This window comes from Rhinolophus sinicus, linkage group LG06 (assembly GCF_036562045.2).
Source record: "Rhinolophus sinicus isolate RSC01 linkage group LG06, ASM3656204v1, whole genome shotgun sequence".
In the NCBI taxonomy this organism is placed as follows: Eukaryota; Metazoa; Chordata; class Mammalia; order Chiroptera; family Rhinolophidae; genus Rhinolophus; species Rhinolophus sinicus.
This window is the reverse complement of record NC_133756.1, coordinates 92,650,528-92,671,047: the sequence shown is the minus strand read 5'-3', so window position 1 is coordinate 92,671,047 and position 20,520 is coordinate 92,650,528. Positions and strand designations below refer to the sequence as shown.

Here is a 20,520-nt window from a genome sequence, read left to right as displayed (position 1 = left end):
CCATATGCCTAATAGCCCTATAGTGAGCAATATTCATCCCTCTTGCTTATCAGTGTTGATTTCTGTCTCTGGCAAGTTTGAAGACTCATGCTTAGGAAGCAGACCATAAATGTGAAACCAAAGCTAAATTTAAAATTTGTGAAAGAAATAATGCTATGAAGCCCAGAGCATTTAGCTGTCAAAATAACTACAAATGAAATAATATATTTCTATCTCAGTCAACTTGTATGTAGTCCTAGGAATTGGGATTATTTGAATACTCTTCCATGATTCCCAAATCTGGCTACACATTAGCATTACCTAGAGTGATTTTCGAAATACAGATTCCTAGCTTCACCTGAGATCTACTGATTCCAAATCTCTGAAGGTAAAACCCAGTAATTTGTATTCCTAAAAGCCATACCAAGTCCTTCTAAAATGTCACTCCATTTAATCTTGAAATAGCTACATTCAACAAATACACACACAAACAGGGTATTCATTATTTTATAAAACTAAAACTATTTTACTAGATGAGATTGGCTGTGATACTTTCTGTGTTATAAATATATCAATGCCTTTTTTTAATGAAAGGAAGAAAGAAGGAAAGAAGAAACAAAGGAAAGAAGAAACAAAGGAAAGAAGGAAACAGAAAAGTGACGGGACATTAACATTTAGGTTTCAATTTTTTACGTCATGTGTGAGGAAGGAATTTTGCACACTATCTCAATATATTCTCACAAGATTTATGTTAATCTGTATATAATACTAGATTTTAATATCAGTGTCTGTTCTTCAGTCACCACCAGGAGGATCCTGAAATTGAGTCCAGAGATGGGGTCACTTTACCCATTTAACAATAAAATTTGTTCAATCATTTTAATGCAATTTATGTGTATGTTAAATGAGCTGGCTGTGAATTAAGTATATTCATATCAGAACTACCCATAAAGAATCGTCATTCAGAATGGAGTATGCTAAACTTTAATAGTTAAGTTTCCCATGCATCAGGTTTTGAGGCTCAATCTAATAAGGTATGTTTACAGAAGCCTCTGAAATAACAATTTTTATAGTTGATGATCTGTAACCTCATAATAGAAATACCCAGGTTACAATATAGGGCTTAGTTCTTGGACTTGAGTTTATAGGTATTATTGGCTGAATGGCATCTGGTGCCACTCAAAGCCAATTTAGAGTCATCTATAATTCATTCTAATGGAACATTCAGTGAAGTTATACCAAGCGCTCGGAGTCAGATTGTATTTTGAAGAAGAAGCAGAGAGAAGCTGTAGATGTAAGTTGCGTCCCAGCACCACTGGGAATGGTTAATTCACTTCAGAAGTGCTTGGTTACTTGGGCCTAAAGTTGTGTGCATCTTCTTATCGGCCTGAAACAGGCATTAGAAACTCTTTCTGTGGCCATGTTATGTTCAGAGGTACAGAGATGATGGTGTTTCATGGGGCCAGACTTGAGGACGTGGGATAGGTTCCAGGGACGGTAAGAGAGGGTCTGGGCATGGGCTCTGTAGTGTTCAAAATGCATGACAAGATGGGGGTCCGTGTGCAGAGACTTTACTCTCTGCCTGATGATCCACAACACTTGCCCTTAGCAAGTCAGGAACCCAAGGGGCCTCCCTGAAATAGATTTCACAATCTTGATACCTCACAACCTCAAATATACTATTTCAATTGGTAGCAGAGTGACTCTGTACAAAACACAGCCTCTTGGTTTTCCAAATTCTCTGTGGCCTTGCCTTTTGTACCTACCGATTTAATTTTGCTTTATTGCTATAACCCTTTGGAGGAATTTGCAAAATTAAAAGCCTTGCTGCACTTCTGAATATGAGTGCTTTTTGTTTAAGTTGTTGTCCTGGTTTGCTTTGTTGTTCTTGGAAAGGCACCCACTTCTGCCTTTTCTCAGTAAAACACTATGTTCTTGAGACCATTGTCAGTGGACAAGAGGAACAAGTGTGAGGCTATGAGCGTTTACATTGGAAGTGCAGAGTTCATGAACCCACACTCAAGCTTAGTAGGTCAGAGTTCACTGGACTCCACATATAATCACGTATTAAAAAGGAAGCCCCAAATACTTTAAAATGTAAGATAAGAGATGAATATTGAGGCAGATTTTGAGCAGTTGGGTCCTTTTCCACACACATTGCACAGCCAAGAGACCCACTATATGTGTTCTCCAGGCAGAGTATTGTTCTTTTTATGATGGCTAATGTTACCAATTTATTAAGGTTCACAAAGCACACACTGCACAGTATGTTTTGGATACACATGGGGGTTTCTGACTTGTGAGACAACTGATTTATCTGCAAACAATGACAATCTCTCTATCAAAATAATACTGATGCCAATGAAAAGCTTTGGTACTGATGGCTAGTCATAAAGTGACTTCAAATTCATTGCTTGAATGAACACTAAAACAGAGGAGCTGTAGGTGCCAAATTATATTTAAAGTATCCTTTTTAGAGTGGGTTAAAGCCATGTCCCCAATTTAATACCACTTGATTTCTAATGAGACATCCATTTAAGTTCCTTTTAATCTGCCTCATTAAAATGCATAATGTGTATAATAGTTTGTAGGTGAGAATAACGTATAGATATTAGTCAGATGAAGTACCAACTACCACCCATTATTATAGTCACAATTCCTAATGGATGTATGTGGACTATTACATAGGACAAAAATATAATGCTTTTTTGCAGCTTTTAAATTCTATGACTGCAGCTAGAATGTTAAACCGTACCTTGCAAACACATATAGCAACAGTGTAAATATAATAAACTGTACGAGGTTAGCAAAATGGTAACAGATTAGACCACTGCTTCAGACTATAGCTTCAAAGATATATTTAGATTATATTATATGAAAAATGTAGTTTACATCCTGTCTGTGATATGTAAGAGATCTCTGGCATTTTCTGCATTGTGACATTTGTGACAATGTAAACGGCTACTTCTTCACTAAGTAAAATCATAGAAACCAAGAAAGAGTTTGTTATTCTTCTGACAAGTTGAATGTATATACAGTTCTTGTCTTGGGCCCTATTACAATTACTGGGTAAGAAAGTGGATAATTTTTCAATGATGCTTTTAAAATATGCTCCCTCTGGATGATTTTAAGTATAGAGAGTATAGCCATATGTTTAGAATAGTTGCTTAGACAAATCTTTACAAGAAGCAGAGAAATAGAGTGGGTGATTCTTGGAAGGCCCTTTCAGCCATATGGTTATAGACACGTTGTTCGCCACCAAAACATGTACTGATTTACCTCCCGTATCATAATCAGCTCTAAGTGACTGTCGTGAGCCTGGTGCTCTCCCCATGCTCCTGTGCTAGAGGAGCCCATGAGCATAGTTAAGGTGTCTCCTCTTCCAGGCCTGAGGCCTGAGGTGTTCCCAGCCTGCTCTGTCCACACTGACTCTACACCTGGCCCTCTGTTCCCTGGGAAGGAAGTGTGTTAACCTCCTGGGCCCCTGAAGAGTTTTGTGAGCCCATGAATGCACCCTGTCCTCAGCCTACACGGCCTCCTGTAAACACTCTGGCCTTCTCACCCCATGTGGTTAAAAACAGAGACCTAGACTCAGGAAAGAGAGGGACAGGCAAGGATTCAGAGAATGCAGGCACAGTGATGCACTAGTATCCTCATAAGCCCCAGGGCGAGAATAGTTCAACAGTTATAAAAGTCATCACTGTCATAACAAATACTTTGCATAGCTAAGTGTGATTTCTAGCTACACACTTAGAGAACTTAAAAACACGAATTAGGTCTCACAGACTACATTGGACACTCGTTAACATGCTCCTTAGCTGAGTTATGTCATAACCAATCTAATGCAGCCGAAATGCCTGACCAGAAGAAACATACTGCATTCAGTAGACATAAGCTACCCGTGAGTGTACCTACTGGAGTAAAAAAACGGCCACCCCAAGGTTTCAAGGAAACAAATGCTTCCAGCTCATTAACTTCAATAGAAACTTAGGTTTTGTATATCTGATCCAAAATAGAAAAACTCTGGACACACTGTGCTCCTAATTTCAGGGAGTGTCTGTAATAATATTTTCATGCAGTGTTAATTATTGGGAGCTGGTCTTCATTTTAGTGGAACATGCAATGGAAGCCTATCTGTAACTATGGTGATTACTAAGTCTGAAGGTTAGACCTGCTTCAGTATTCTGAAGGTGATTCACTGAATTTAAAAGATGCAATAATCAAACTGCAGAAGAACATTTTTTTTTTTTTTTTTTTTAAATCTCAAAGCTACACAAACAGGTAATTTCTCCTTGCTTTTTATTATGCAAGAAGAAACAACACTCTTGGCAAAATGTCTGGCACCTCTTTCTCACAAATGCCAGTATCTAGGAATTAGCTCCCAAGGGTGGCCTTAGGAGGCTTCCAACAGGAAGAGGGACAGGAAGGGGGGAGTGCAAACATGTCATTAGTAGGATGTCGTCTACTAGTTTAGTATGGTGCAAAAGCTACCTGTATTTGTAAGTGTTCAGTTGAAAAGGGTCCAATGTAGAAAGCATTTTATTTTAACTGATATTTGTTGTAAGATGGCAAAAAGACCTTTCTTGGTTACAGACATATCTGCTATTAGGAAATTCCATTTCCTCTGGATTCCATGCTACTTTAATTAAATCTAAAAGATATATTTACTAAGCAGACATACAATGCTTTCTCAGCATCTGAAATCCTTGGTTATATGTATTCTCAGTCCAAGCACTAATGTCTCTAGAGAACTAAAACTATATTGAATTAATAGGTTAGAGTTACATAATATACCAACTATACAGTAGCAGATTCTGAAAATCTAATAATGTTGTGTGAAATGTAATTATCTAGAAGAAGACATATGTATAAAAATAAGTAATATTCCTAAAATATTTTGCTGAATTATAGTTCTTCCTGCCAGGAAGTATACCACACTGCCATGATATATGTATGAAATGTTTGTTCAGAAAAACAAAATTAGAAAATATTCTTCACATACCAACTCACTAAATGTAGGAATATATAATCAAAACTGGATCTCAAAAGTGATATAAATATATAGGGCAACATACCTGTATGTGTGACAAACAAGAAAACATGATATCTATTTATTAGTTAGCTTTGAAAGGGGGCTCGTACTTGTAATTAAAAATATATATATGACCCAAAACACTCATATAGATAGATACGCCTATTCCCCTCCCCACCCTCCATTTTTTTTATTGACAGTCATCACCCACCTTTTTCTAGGATTATTGCCTGACATAACAGAAATTCTGCTGCTTATTCTCAACAAAGCAGTGAAAAACAATCTCTTTCCACTCTCCTGCCGTGACCCATGCTCTGGGCTTGTGCTTTTGGAGAAGTCTTTGATCTGTAGCAGGTCTCAGAGGCTCGTCTCCCGGAGGAACATGGTGCCGATGTTGTAGGAAACCTTTTTGATTCTCGATGAAGAAAGAGAAGGCTTTGGCTGCTTAGGACCAGTCCTGACCTCCAGGAAATAGCAGATCCCAGGGATTTCCTTTGGAAAGTTGTCTGGAAGCTCTTCTCGGGACCGAGGAATGAATGTGAAACTTTCTTCCCGTTTTAATAATCTAAGAAGAAAATATAGATGATGAGAATCAAATAGGCAAGAGAAACGTAAATAAATGAACAGAAATGCTAAAAACTCAGGAAGCCAATCAGTGACTGCGTTCATGCTAATGCCCCTATTTCTTTGTATGGATGTGGCCTTCATAGGATTCCAAATACTAAGAAATGTTATTTCTCAGGAAAGATCCGTCATGTATTATTGTTAATAATAATAATAATAATAATAATAATAATAATACAAAGCTGTTCCTGGTACTACTTAAAAATATTTGTTCATGCTTGATTTATTTCTAAAGAACATTACTTGAAAATATTTACTCAAATTTGAGTTTCTTCCTTAAACAAAAGGCTAAGGAAACCCCATAATACAAGTTTTTATTCAAACATGAAAGATTTACCCTTTATGTTTTTAAAACCTGCCCAGATTCCAGAGCACTCCTTTTATGTCTTGTAGGCTCTTGATAAGTTTTAAATGTGTGTCCTATGTCTCAGACACGTAAATCAAGTATTTAGTTTTGTAGAACAACATACATCACTCCAGTGTCTCTGATATCTGTTACTGATTTCTGGCAATCCACGTTTTCTAAACTCACTAGCATTACTGGTCCAACAACTTAATCCTTCCCTTCCAGTCACAGTTAAAGACTCTTTCCTAGTACACTAACGCTGGAAATTTAATCTTGTCCAGTTCTATGAAATGTTTAGTTTGATACTTATGCTTAAAAATGTGGCCCAGCAATTCAATTTAATTCAACAACTCTCATGGGCTGCTTCCTATTGCACAAGAAAAATCTCCTAGACGCTCTTCTAAATATAATGATAACTGAACACAACCAAAGAAGTTCAAAGATTTATCAACAGAGAGAGAAACAGGGAATAAAAGAAGAGGAAAACAATAACTGAATAAACAAACAAAAAGCACAGTACTATAAAAAAGTATAAAACAGAACAGGCTATGTATCATAAGAAAAGTAGATACTCGTATAAAAGGTGCTAACGTGTAGAAGAGGAAAAATGTTTGCAGTGGGAGGAGCGCAAAGTCTTCATAGAAGAGATGGTACTGAAAGACAAGAAGACTTGCAACAAGTGAATGTGGAGCACAACAGAATCAAAGGTTTAGAAGCGAATTCTAACAGGATCAACACGTTTCCAACCATTTGATAACATCACAGGATAAGGTAAGAATGAGAGTAAAGATTGAAGTAGTAGGTTAAGACAAAGTTTTGCAACCTTAAACTAAAAGTTTAGACTTCATTTGAAAGGCACAGTGGAGCCAAACTCTCCCTAAAAACGGTTCATCCTCTTAAGACAGGTTAACGTTAACTAGTTGTGCAATGTAAGAGATGGGTTGGGGGCAAGGAACCATGGTGACAGAGAAAGCAAAGTCAAAAAAGGCAATGTGTGGAGGGAGAACAAAGGCTATGTGAAAATGTACAAGCAGTGACAATCATCTATACACTAAGGAAAAGAAGAAAACCTAATCATACTGTCTCAAACATTGCTAATGATAAAAAATATTCTCCAAAGATAACAGTTGATGGTACTAAGAATTCTTGCAATATGAGCAATCTATAGTTACTTTTATCAACCAGAGTTGTAGTATTTGGCTTTGTAAAGGATTAAAAAATAGTTCCAATTCATCCTTCCTTAAAAACATCACACAATGATTATATTAACTTGGGACATAAGGAAATGAGGCTCATGCTAATATTTCAAAATTCTTTCAAACGCCTTATCTCATTTCATGCATATAACATAACCCTATTCAAAAGCCAAACATGCTCTCCTCTGACAATTCATGGAGGGCGAAAGTGAGTCCAGAATAAATTAGAGTGATTTACTCGTGGAAGTAGCAAAACAGTGGTGGCACTAGGACTGGAATTGAGATCTGCTAATTCCTAGTCAAGCTGAGTCCTACAGTAAATACTAAGACAACACGAAGATAGCTTTCCACCACAAAACAACTAAACTGGTATAGGTGGGGCATTAGTGACAATCAAAATGGAAGTTGTCAGTACTGTGTGTTTTGCTTTTGTTTTCACAGGTGTTGATTTTCTTTACATATACTATATAATTAGTCACTTCAGATGTATGTTCAGATTCTCTAAATAATAGTTTAATTTAGCAATGAATTCCATGATAATTTTGCTTAGGTGCTTAGCTCAATTAGAACAGTCATTGGTTTGCAACACGTGGGTGTCAATCAATCAATACACATTTGTTGAGTGCCTGTGACATGCTAAAACAGTACGCTGAATGGAGGAGAGTAAGTGTGGACCACAGAATGAGTTCATCTAAAATTTAAAAGACAAAAGATACTGATAGAAAGAAATCAGCAATACAAGGCACTATATTGACCACACAGGATACAATCCAAAGGAGGAAATTCTGTAGGAAAATGGGAGAGGTGATGGCTGTGGATCTTAATACAAAAGTCAGGAATCAGAGCATCAAATACATTTCCACCGACCAGAAAACAGACCATAAGCTCAATCTTTCTAGCAGGTTTCCTTAAAATCCCACAATCAACCAATAAGAGAAGCCTACATTTCTTGTTCCCTATACTTTATGCCCGCTAATTTCTCTCTTTCGGTTTGTTTGCTTCACCAAGGTCTTTATATTTTGCTATAACTGAGATTTTTCTGAAGGAGAAAAACAAATTGGGGTTACATCTATGAAAGTACATACTTGTAAATGACTAAAAGGAGTGCGCACTAGCTGATTTGGATACTAGGATTTCTAAATAATTCACTGCACTCTGCTGGGAGGAAAGTTCACAGTGAATTGATCTCTAGACATTTTAAATATATCTCATACATACCATGCTAAAAAGTCACACAGACAATGGCTTTTATGGGGTTTTATTCTTTTCTAAGTAAACATTTTGGTGTCAATAAATATAGTTTTATATTTCAATAATAAAAATGAGAGCACATACGGATAAATTGGTCCAAGCTCCTGTGAGAGCCAGGATTTAGCAGCTTTTGTATATATGAACACGTCTATGTGATTTGTATATATGGTTTCCAGCAGGACAACGTGAGTGAGTTACTGGTGGGTCTGGGCAGGAGGTCAGGGGGAATGTTTGACACAGCCTGCCCGGGGAAGACATGAGTCATGGTGCTGAATAAATGATCACATATATGTACAGGGAGTAAGAATTCTAGACACCGATTACCCCAGAACCTCCGATCCCTCTGAAATGCTTTATTAAGCCCAAGTCCCAGGGCTGGCTCTAAAGCTCTGCCTAACAATTCATTTCTTCAGCAACTCAGGACAGCTATGGAAGCTTAGATTCTACCTAAATCTAAATTAATCCCCAGCTGGTTGATATACAACCTGGGGGTTTCGGCAACATGTACAGTAAGTATTATGAAGCCACACAAATCCTAGTTTACCTGCCTGTCACTCTTCCTTCTCTCAACAGAGTTTTCTCTACAAATTGATTTTCAACATGAAAATTAACTGCAGCTTTGGATCAGTGGGTGGCCCTGAAGCATGTGAGGGAAGCTTGATTCCCTGGAGGTTCACGGAGCTGCTCCCTCACCACTGCAGAGATGAAGCTGATCTCTGATTCACTCGGCTCTTGTTTGTGGGCCCATTTGCCCAGGTTTTCACCATTGCTTGTTTATTTTGGTCTTTCTCTTTCATGTTGAAGGCATTCAACACATTATTAACATCCTTGGAAGTCTCTTTCTATTTAAGTGGGAGGCATGAAAATCTGATTGGAAGCTTTACGGCAAAATTTTACGGAATTGTGGGTTTCCCCCGACCATTTCATTAGGGGTCTAATATTATTTTGTGTCTTTCCCTTGGACCAATTTGACCAAGTAGCAATGTTCAAATCATGCCTGTGGGATTACACCTGGCTTCTGGCATTCTGGAAGCTCAATGGAGGAAATGGGCTGGGACTCTCACTGTTCAGTATGCAGACTTCTACTTAATCTCCCTTTAGTCACCTGCCTGAGTTTGCAGCCTCTTTGGTTCAATATCTCAGGAAAACAAACCTCATATATCCTACTAGAGTTACTTCCCCCCACCAAAAAAAATCTATTTTTTCTTAGTAACAGAGTTTTTGATAAACACACGGCTCCCCAGCTGGAAACTACATTTCCCAATTTCCCTTGCACTAAGGTTCTAAGTAATTATTAGGTTCCTACAATTAGATTAATTTGCCCAAGATTTGAGTGGCAGAAGTGAAGTAGATTCTATTTTCCTTTGACAACTGACTATTAACACTGGCTATCAAGGTTACAATTTTCAGAAGGATCCAGTTTCTAGCTTCCTGAGTATGAAAGAAATGGCCCAGGATTGGTGACGTTTTCGCCTACCTTCCTAATCACCGGAATACATATTTACATATTTAGGCATCCATTTTTCAGCTTCTTGATGTTCAAAGGCTGGTCTGGCTGTGCCAGGGCTCCAGCCCTAGACCATTATAGCTCCTGTGGTGGCTTCAGAGTTGGGAGCTCGCCTAAGAAGTCAGTTTTATATTTTGGGTACATTATTTCAACATATCCAGCTGAGAACCTGTTCTCTTATCCTTTCCATTGATTCTGTAAGCACAACATTACTTGCATTAAATCTCTTTCTGCTTAAAATACCTGGAATGGTTTCTACTTCTTGTACATTTTCTGGAATTCCTCTCAGTCACATGTTGGACCTCGTACATTAATCTTCTAATTAACCTCTCTCTCTCTCTCTCTCTCTCTCTCTCTCTCTCTCTCTCTCTCTCTCTTCCTGTTGCTATTTAGATTTAGAGTGAATATGTTTGCTTTTTGCTGTACCTTTTTTTGTAGGACCTGAGATTCAGCTTTCTCCTGTATACTAAGCCAAATACCACTCATGTATACACTTTCCATCTTGCTCTCTTCCATTGTTAAGGTCTTTTCCATTCCTTGTAAGAACATGCTGGAAGAGGGTTATACTTCTTTTATAGCTTTACTATCATTTTACTATTGTTTCAGAAGAAATTAATGATAAACTCAGGTGTTCAATCTGCTATTTAAATTAGAAGTTTCTATTGTTGCCAGTTATTCATCTAAATATCCTTTTGCTAAGGAATGCATTTGGATTCTAATTATAATGGAATTAGACTCTATATCTGAATGTTTGAGAAGGATGACAGTTCTGAAAAATGAAAATTAAAAAGATGAAAATTCCTTATGTTTTCTAAGTATTCTGTAGTTCCTGAATTTTTCCTATTCACCTTCTTTTTTCTACCTGAGTGGAAGAAAAGAAGGAACTCTGTCTGCTCTGTATTTCTGCTCTTTGCTTCACTACTCTGACATCTGATGCAGTGTGAAGATAGGGCCAATGAAACTATAGTTATTCAGTCAGATAGGCAGTATAAAATCTCCTGAAATTCAATGATTCATCCTCTGAAAATAACACTGCTGTCCAAATAAGGAAAGTAAGTCTAGCTCACCATGAAATAAAACACAAGGCTCTCACCAAATTTTTAGGCATTTTAAGGTTACAAACATTTTAAGTTGCACATTTTGTGACAATTTTATAAGATCGCTACTTTGTGGGTTTTAATATTTAGGTTAATGGATAAGTTCTCAAAAAGGGATACTTTCCCTGCATGTATCCTGAGAATTTTAAGGCAAAAAGCCTCAGAGGCACGACTGTAACATGCCAGCTCATTTCTTCCTGCAGCCCCCCTGAGTCACCATTAAGGGCAAAGCACGCATGCTATGGATTCCACGGTCTGCATGCCTGGTGCTTGCTCCCCAGTGCACATTTCGGCATGCATTTCCTATCTGAGTGGACTCCTAAATTCCTGAATTTTAGAATGCTGAATAGCTAAAGATGCTTCCACACCATTGGCTTCCGTGGACATTGTCAACTTTGTCCATTAACAGCCTAAAAACTCCATTTAACAGACTAAATACCAACAAGATTTAAAATTAAAAACACTCAAAAATGCTGTATGCCTATAGGCAGAACTTTTAAAAAGATGAGAAACGAGGGATTATAAAAAATAACTAACTACAATTCCACTGACTCTATTCCTTATGCTGTACTTCACATCCTGTTAATACTTAAAAAAAAGATAACTATAATCCGTATTTGTAAATTAAATAGTAATTGCCTCACATTTTTTCATTCCTCAGACCAAAATTCTTTCATAAGAACAAGTTCATCATCATGCTGATCTTTCAGTAAAAAATATAAGGGATGGAATGGAAAGAAGAAAATATGAACATTTATTTTTTTAAGAAAGGACAATCCTTCATTGATTTCATTATAAATAAATAAAAATTAGAACCAGAATCAATTTTAAAGAATTTTATGTCCTATATTTTATGTATTTCTGAACCAAGAAAAAGCAGAATTAGCCTAGATATACTGTCAGAATACACAGAGTTGTAATGACTTCAGTTCCAAAGAGGACAAATCAGCCTGAGGAAAGTATTTAGTGGCTAGAAAACAAAAGGTAAACTTTTTTCCTCTTCTTCAAGAAAACTTTTTTCCCATTTCTTTTCACTTCTTCTTAAACAATGTTTTACAGCAAACATTCCTTGCAAATTCCCCTAAACTGGTATCTCTCAGAAATACTAATTTTTGTGGATAGCTACTAAGGTAAGGTAGTAAATAGAAATGAGATAGGTGAAGAGATTGGTAGATAAACGCTATAAATCTGGTCTCTTACATTTTAGGGTCCCCTTACCCTGTACAGGTGGCATAGGGGCAAATTAGCTACTGACTCTGGTTAAGTCATTTAAATTCTCTGGTTCTCTCAGTTTCCTTGTGGAAAAAGAAAGATTTGGATCTAATTTATTTCAAAGATTATTTACAGCTCTAATATTTAGTGGAGATTGAGAATTTAAATACTACTCAGATTATAGAGGGTCATGTTAGTTTGAGACTTGCAAACCTGAATAATTCTCAAGTAAGATCTTCAGAGAAAAACACTGTTGTGTTGGCCAATATCATTAAAGCTGATTACAGAGCAATTTTGATTTAGTAGTGGGTGACTAATGCATGAGAATCTTTGTACTTTAATCAGAGCTATGAAAAAGATTCTTGAGCATAGCACTTAGAGCAGAGATGTCTCCTAGTGCACAGTGTTACACACAAAAGAACAGGGAGAGGAACTGACTGATAAAGACCACGTCCTAACTGAGATCACTTTCAATTTTCTAGTTTAAAAATTACTTCTCCAAACATACTCTATTTATTAGATATTAAAATGTATTTTCATAATACAATTCATGGTCGTTTATTTTTCTGGATGGTAGACTGCTTTGTTTCGAAGGGAATTGAAACATACCTATTTATTGAATGTAACAATACAATATACAAACAATCCAACATATGATATATTGTTATTATATATAATTATAGTAATGATATCATTTATATCAATTTTAATACGATACAAAATTTGTGAATTCCTTTAAAGAACAATGTGCTTAAATGAGAAAAAGGGAGAAAGAGAAATTGATTTAGAAGAAATTTGATTACACGCTAACCCAAAGAACTTCAAAAGAAAAAAAAAATCAATTCAGAAGGGATTATTTTTAAAAATGAGTAAAAATGACTTTCTAGTTCTAAGGCTCAATGATGACCACACCGTACACAGAATAGTTATGTGTTTTTGCCCGGTCGGCTGTGTAATTACTTCTTTAAAGGTGTTCATACCTTGTATGCTTTCGTTCTATTCCTACTACCACAGTTCTAGTTCATGACCATATCTCAGGCCTGGAACAACACTGTGTCCTCTTAAGAGTCATAGTTCCTGTAATTTTCCTTATTGTAACATTACCTCCAGATAAGTTTTCCTTTGAACCTGTTTTTCCAGGCCCCCAAAAATTCACTGGGTCTCCAATAGCATATAAGATCCACTATTATCTAAGTTGAAAATAAATTCTCAGTCTCTCTAGAGATGTTAGAACTGTAATAATGTTTTAAATAAATGTTTTACTTTGAAATAATTTCAAATTTAAAGAAGCACGGTAAAGATACTATATATAGTTGAGTTCCCCTAAATTCTTTAGTCTGGTTCTCCCCACGTTAACATTCTACAAAACCCTGGTACATTTGTCAAAACTAAGAAATTAGTAAAAGCATATTATTATTAACTAAATTACAAGCATTATTCAGGTTTCACTGCTTTTTCCACTGATGTCCTTTATCTGTTGCAGGATTTAAGTGTAAAATTTTTGGAAATAATCTAGACTAATTGTTTTTTCTAATTCATGAGGAAAGGGAGGATGAGATTATAACTGTGACTTATCTAGGGTCAGAAATAATTAGTGGCAGGACAGTAATGTGAACTTCAGTCTCCAGATATCTTTTATTCGGTCATTCAATTAGTTAACCAGCCAGTAGCAGGTCTCAATATTTCCAATATTTTTGGAAATCTAATCAGAACACTTGAAAAACTTGTTTCCAGAGAAGTACATGTGTGAGTAGAGTACACACACAAAATGTGTCAGGAAACTCATAACATACTAACCCTGAGACTTACATAAATGGTACACAATACCCCATCACCTCAACAACACTACTTTACTTGTATTCTGTCTTGGATTTCTAAAGCAAATTTTACTTGAATTGTGGTTCCATAGCCAAGAAATGTCTAAAAATTACTTTTCTACTTGGTCTTTTTAGCTAAAATATGAACATCTAAAAATATTCAGAAAGTGTCCTTTATCTTTTGTTAATTGTAAAATAAACATTGGCCTCCAGGTCACCTGAAATGATGCCATTTTTTAAAGAAGAAAGAAAAAGGAAAACGTGGGTTGGTTTTTCCCTCTTGCTTTAGATCATTCTCAATTATCTTAGTCACTTTCACTTTACAGTGATTTAATGTCAAACATTTAGCTAAACTTTGCATTATTTATAAACATATTATTTATGGCCAATAAAATAACTATTATTTATACTTCATACAAGTTCCTTTCTGTGTGAAATTCATAGATGTCCCCCATGTAAGAACTATTGACATGAATCAGATTAGTGTCTTTAAATTCTGAACTCTAAACTAGGTAATTAACTTTTCAGCACTACTGTCATGGGAAAAAAGAAACATCCTTCAAAAATAGAAAGGAATGTTTCTTTATATAGGACCAGTAATACCTCTACATTCGATCATTAGCCTAATCATACAGACCAAGCCTATGCCAAATGATCAACTAAACTATAAAGAAAAGAATGTCAAAACTATTTAATTTTAGATTTCAGATTTATGAACAAATAAAAATAACCATTATTATACAGTCCGGTTTATACACTTTTGCACTGATTCTGACAACTACTTTAAGCAATTAGACTTGTAGAAGTGAGTGAGCTAATAGATAAGTACAATCTTTACTATAAAAATAACTGCAACATTATATTCTGATCCTCAAAGACTTTTACTATTGTAACCTTAAATATGTCGGTAAATACGTCGAATGATTCAGGTAGGATATTCTAAAGGTCAACAAGCTAGGCTAGATTTATTTTAAAAATTAGGAAGGCTTATGATTTCCAATCTTAGAATTACATTTCCTCGGAAAAATGATACTTCATACAGCAGGGAGACAAAAGAGCAAAATAAGAATGTCGAAATGAGTAAAATATCTCATTCAATTTTGCTAGATGTGACTTTTATGGGCACATTTAAAAGAGTAATATTAATGTTGCTGTCTGTAATTGGATAAATAGAAATATAATTTTTGAGGCACAGCTCAAGTTTTCCTTTTGGGAAAACTATTAAGTCATTTGTCTTTACTGATTATTTTTCTTTTGTAAAATATAGTGTTTTGGTGCTTCTTATAAAGGATGAGATGATCAATAAAGTCATTTCAAAAGATTGACAGGACAGTCTTTTAATCAGCCCAAATACTATTTATTTTCTCTAAATATCAAGTCACTAGTGCAGACGAACATTTTGATTTTTTTAAAAACAGGTGGCTATAGGTGAACTACTAGACAGGAATTTCCTAAAGTTTGTTGGATGTCTTTCCCCACATTAAGCATTTATAGGAAGAAGAGTAAGTATTTACAGTATAGTATCCCAGTCTTGTATAACAATTATATTGACAAAGGAATAGAAGATTTTCTAGCTCGTGTTTTTAACGAGTGTTATTATTAACTTTTACATGCAAAAAATATATATCTAACTTCATGTTTCTTCTATTATTCTATGCATATTTCAATATACTAGAAAGATGCATTCCTCTAAACTGTCTATAAAGTAAAATTCTGAATAGCAAACCTCTGTGACACAAAATGTTTTAGGCTCACAGAAACAAAAGATGGTTTTCTGTTTAACTCGGAAGCCTCTATTTGCCACAGTTCGGTCACATACACTTAGGTGTAGATCCAGAGATAGAGATACTGATAATGGTTAAAAATGTGGAGACACCAAGTAAATATTTTATGAAAAACATACCTCTTTTTATCACCCTGAGTATGAAAAGAAGTCCAGGACAGCAAAAATGCAACCTGGGCATATTTATATGTACAGAGACAGGAAAGGAGATGAGTGGACATTTGGACCTGTCCAAAATATCCATGGAGACACTTGGGCCACACCAAAAGGTCCCTGATATTTGGTTCTGTTAAAAATGTCCACACTTTAAAAATGTCCCTGGGGTAAACTAGTCCATAACACTTATTGATACTTTTTGTGTACAGGATTAATACATTAAAACACTGTCATGTTTTATTAGTCCAATAATTGTGTTGTGGCTGTTTTGCCAATGATGACCCCTCTTGCCTCTGTAGCTTAGCTTGTAATTGCACATGGGGTTAGGTACATGAGTTGCCATGGACCAAATGTCTCCGTGGATGTTTTGAAAAGGACCAAATGTCCTGCAAGAAGAAAGGAATGAAATCTTCCTTGCTTGCTCCCTACTATTCTCTTCACTGTTTTCTACCAGAGGAAATCCTCACATCAAGGCAAGTGATATTCAGAAATTACTATTCCTTACCATTAGTTAATCACCCAAAAGTCAGTTTGGCCATGGATAAGAACTAAGGCTCTAAATAAGGCAGCTATGAATCTGAATTTGGACTCCCACACTTAAACTTAGCTGTGTGTTCTTGGTGACTTATTTAACCTCCCTAAGTCTCAGTTTCGTCTCTGAAAAATAAAGACAATAACCATGCTTAACTCACAGCCTTGCTGTGAAGATTAAATAAGGTAATGTGGATAAATTGCTGAGAAAGTATAAGTTCAATAAATGTTTGCTATTACTATCATGACATTTTTGAGCAAAAAGAAATTTTAGAGATCGTCTAGGTCATTTCCCTCATTGTAGAGATGAGGAAACCAAGCCCAGAAACATTACCTGGTTTGCCAAAAATTACACAGCAAATTAATATCTGGACCAAGATGAAGGTCTTCTCTGGATTCCTAGGGTAAGAATTTATATACCAAATTCTAGCCTAAACAGTGTCATTCGTGGACTTTTAAGCTTGGTTCTAGTGGTCTAAATATAGCTGCAAATTAAATATTACCACTTCTTGAGTGCCCCGCTTTTTAGAGATTATAGAGGGGTAGCTATGTCTGAGGGAGACGGCAAATTGAGGGGACTGCAGTTATCTTTATCAAAATTCCATGTTTCTCAGGGCTGCTTCTTAGTCTCCACCTGATACCAAGGACCTTACCGCTTCTTAAATAGAGAAATATAATTCAGTCATTGTTAGGAACTTAATGTACTTGTCCTCTCAAAATCCATCTGTTGAAACCCTGCCCCTCAGTGTGATGGCATTAGAAGGTGGGGCCTTTGGGAGCAAGTGAGAATCAGATGAAGTCATGAGGGTGGAGATTCCAGGAATACAATTGTAAGAGTCATGGTAGAGAGTGCCTTCTCTCTCTTTCCACTGCATGAAGACAAAAGGAGAAATCACAAAGACGGTTCTCATAAGAACCTGACCATGCAAGAACCATGATCTCCAATTTCCAGGCTCCACAACTGCGCGAAATATACTTCTGTTGCCTATACGTCACCCAGGCTATGGTGCTTTGTTATAGCAGCACAAAATGACTAGGACAGCCCTGTGGCAGCTTTCTCTTTTCAGTAATCGATATCTTTAGTTCCAACAAAAATCCTTTACAAGCCAGAGCACTCAGCTTGCAAAAGTTCTTTTCTTCCCCAGATTTTTCTTTTACATAATTGATAGGTTTAAAAGAAAAACTATGCTTAACTAACCGGCTTGCTTTTCTTTACTCATTTTATAGTTGATCTACTTCTGGACTTTTCCGAATGCCTATTTTTCTTTCACTGTGAACCCTCTTCTGTTAAAAGCAAGCTGTCTTCTAAGCACTGTTTTATATAAACAGGTCACCATACCAGGAGATGGACAGTGGAGCAGGATAGGGTAGTGGCCAAGTGCAAAGATGGAGAAGCATAAGTAGGATTGGGACTCTAGTTGTAGGCAGAGTTCAGCCCTTAGATTTTTCCCTTGATGTAGGCAAACACTCCACCCTTAAAAAATGTCTGTTTCAGAATCCCTGGCACCTGTTAGCAAAGACAAACTAAGGTTGCAGAGAGAATTAAGGCTGCAAATCAGCTGACTTTGAAATAGAGAAATTATCCTGGATTATCCAATAGGCCTAATGTAATCGCAGGGTCCTTAAATGTAGAAGATCTTTTTCTGAAAAAAGTCAGAAAAGGAAGACCTTTTTCTGAAAAAGAAGATAAGACAATGAAAGCCATGGCGGAAAGTTGCAATATTATTGGCTTTATAATGGAGGAAGGAAGCCATGAAGCAAGGAATGCAGGTGGTCTCTAAAAGCTGAAAATGGCAAGAAAACGCTATCTCCTAGAACTTCCAGAAAAGAATGCATCCCTGATGACACCTTGATTTTAGCCCATGGAGACTCATATTGGACTTTTATCGTACAAAACTGTAAGATAAATTTGTGTCATTTAAGTCACAAAGTTTGTGGTAACCTAATTCACATATATGCAATTATGTACCTCTTCTTAAATTGGAGGATTTTCCAAGAACATAGACAGTTTCTATCACATGATTATGATTTAGTCATCAGTAAGATGTCTTTGCTAATAAAAACTTGTAGGAATAAGCTGATTACTGGCTCAGTACTGAGTCAGAGCTCAAGATGCCTTTGTCCAAATTACCAAACCCACTGTTTCTTTGGAATTGCCAAATGAGGTCTGTAATCCAATTATCATACATAATTCCACATGGCTAGACCTATAAAACATGAAAGTCAAGTGCAGGAATAAGATTGTCTATTCCTTCATAGAAAGAACAGAATGAAGCAATAAATAATGTCTACTATGTTCCAAGTATTAGGAGCTTTATAAAAATCATATTTAATCCTAACAATACTCTTCTGAAATAGGTACCAATTTTAAATATGAGAAAACTGGGCCCAAAGAACTAAATTGCTAAAATTCACAGAGAATAAGTTTTAAAGCCTGGATTTCAACCTATGCACTCTGATTCTAGAGTTTGTGCCCTTAACCACTACCCCTATCCTGCTCCATTGTACAGCTCCTGTTATGGTGAGCTGTTTATATAACAGTGGTTAGAAGGCAGCTTGGTTTTAACAAAAGAAGGGGCCTTTCCCAGTAAATGAAAAATAGGCATCATGAAAAGTCCAGTAGATCAACTATAAAATGAGAATAGCAAAAATATTAAAAGTTAAAGGAAAATTTTATTCAAAATAAAGAGTCTCAACATTCTTAGTTTGCACATAGCAAGGAAATACAACTAATGATTTGTTCAGGTAAATCATTTGATTATTCATGCCATTTCCAAAATTGCTGAAACTGTCCTTAGTATAAGAAATTATTTCAGTTTCACATATCAATAGCTTGATGTTAAAAGAGACTTGTTTGTAATGTGTGCATTATTTTAAAATTTGGATGAGCTGGGAACAAAGATGAGTAAACATCACATTTACTAGAGAAAAACAAAAACATCAAACATGGAAAATTAAAAACTCACTGAAGATTTAGTTTTGTCCAGAAAAAAAAAACTAGTAATAAAGTGCTCTAAGTGAAGAGGAAATGGTCCTTGGGCATTATTGCATGCAATAAGATGACTCATACACTAAATCTAAAAAAAAATGAAGGTCATCATATAAAAGTTATAGTCCTGATTTTAAAATCTTTATTCCTTATATCCAAGTGAATTAATAACATCTGATCATTTCAATTCTAATAACCTAAAGGAAACTCAATTACATCAAATGAAATGTAAAGTCCCCTAACATAATGACAGGTAAGTAATGTTCATAGGAACATACTTTGTAATAACAAAACGTAGGGGGGAAAAGCTCTCAGTGTTCATCAACAGAGAAATAGATGAATAAAAATTAAAATATGGTGTAGTCATACACTGGAATGTTGTATAGTAATTAAAATGGTGAGCTAGACACATATGTCTCAACATGGATAGATCTTAAAACATGAAATTTAAAAAAAGTTAGAGAAAGGTTCATACAAATATCACTCACAGAAATTAAAACATGTAAAATAAAATTGTATTCTTTATGGATATATCTGAGAAAGTTAATGGATAAAACAATGGACTTTTAAACACACCAAATTCATTAGGGCATTTGTCACAGTGAAAGAAAGGAAAAATTCCAAAGGAACTCTTTTATTCATTTTGATTAAATAATAACTGAAGCAAACATAATATATATTAAACCACTGGTGGGGGTCATGGGTATTATATTATTATTTTTAAAAATTTTAATACTTCAAAATATTTATGTGTTTTTTTTTAAATCAACTATTTAAATATTTTAAGCTAACTGTATTTGGAATAAATTATTCAGAAAATAATTTCACTTTATCATAATATCCAGATAATCCACTCTCTCAAAGATTGACAATAATATAATCTTACTAAAAATAAATTGAATATAAACCTCTCTGAAGATTTCAAGATCACCAGACAATATTGGAGATTCTACAGGATTTAATTCAGAAAAGAAAACTAGAAATCTCAAGCTCTCATGAG

At 35.6% G+C, this 20,520-nt stretch overlaps 1 protein-coding gene across 1 annotated transcript in view; it reads right to left on the bottom strand.

Annotated features, from left to right (window-relative positions):
• Positions 1–5,063: 5,063 nt before the first annotated feature.
• The window catches only part of GUCY1A2 (guanylate cyclase 1 soluble subunit alpha 2), a 271,043-nt gene continuing 255,586 nt past the window's right edge, over positions 5,064–20,520 (bottom strand). Inside the window, exon 8 of the mRNA XM_074335531.1 lies at positions 5,064–5,576. Coding sequence (XP_074191632.1) covers positions 5,369–5,576 — 208 coding nt within the window. The 3' untranslated portion in view covers positions 5,064–5,368. The remainder of the gene's footprint in view (positions 5,577–20,520) is intronic.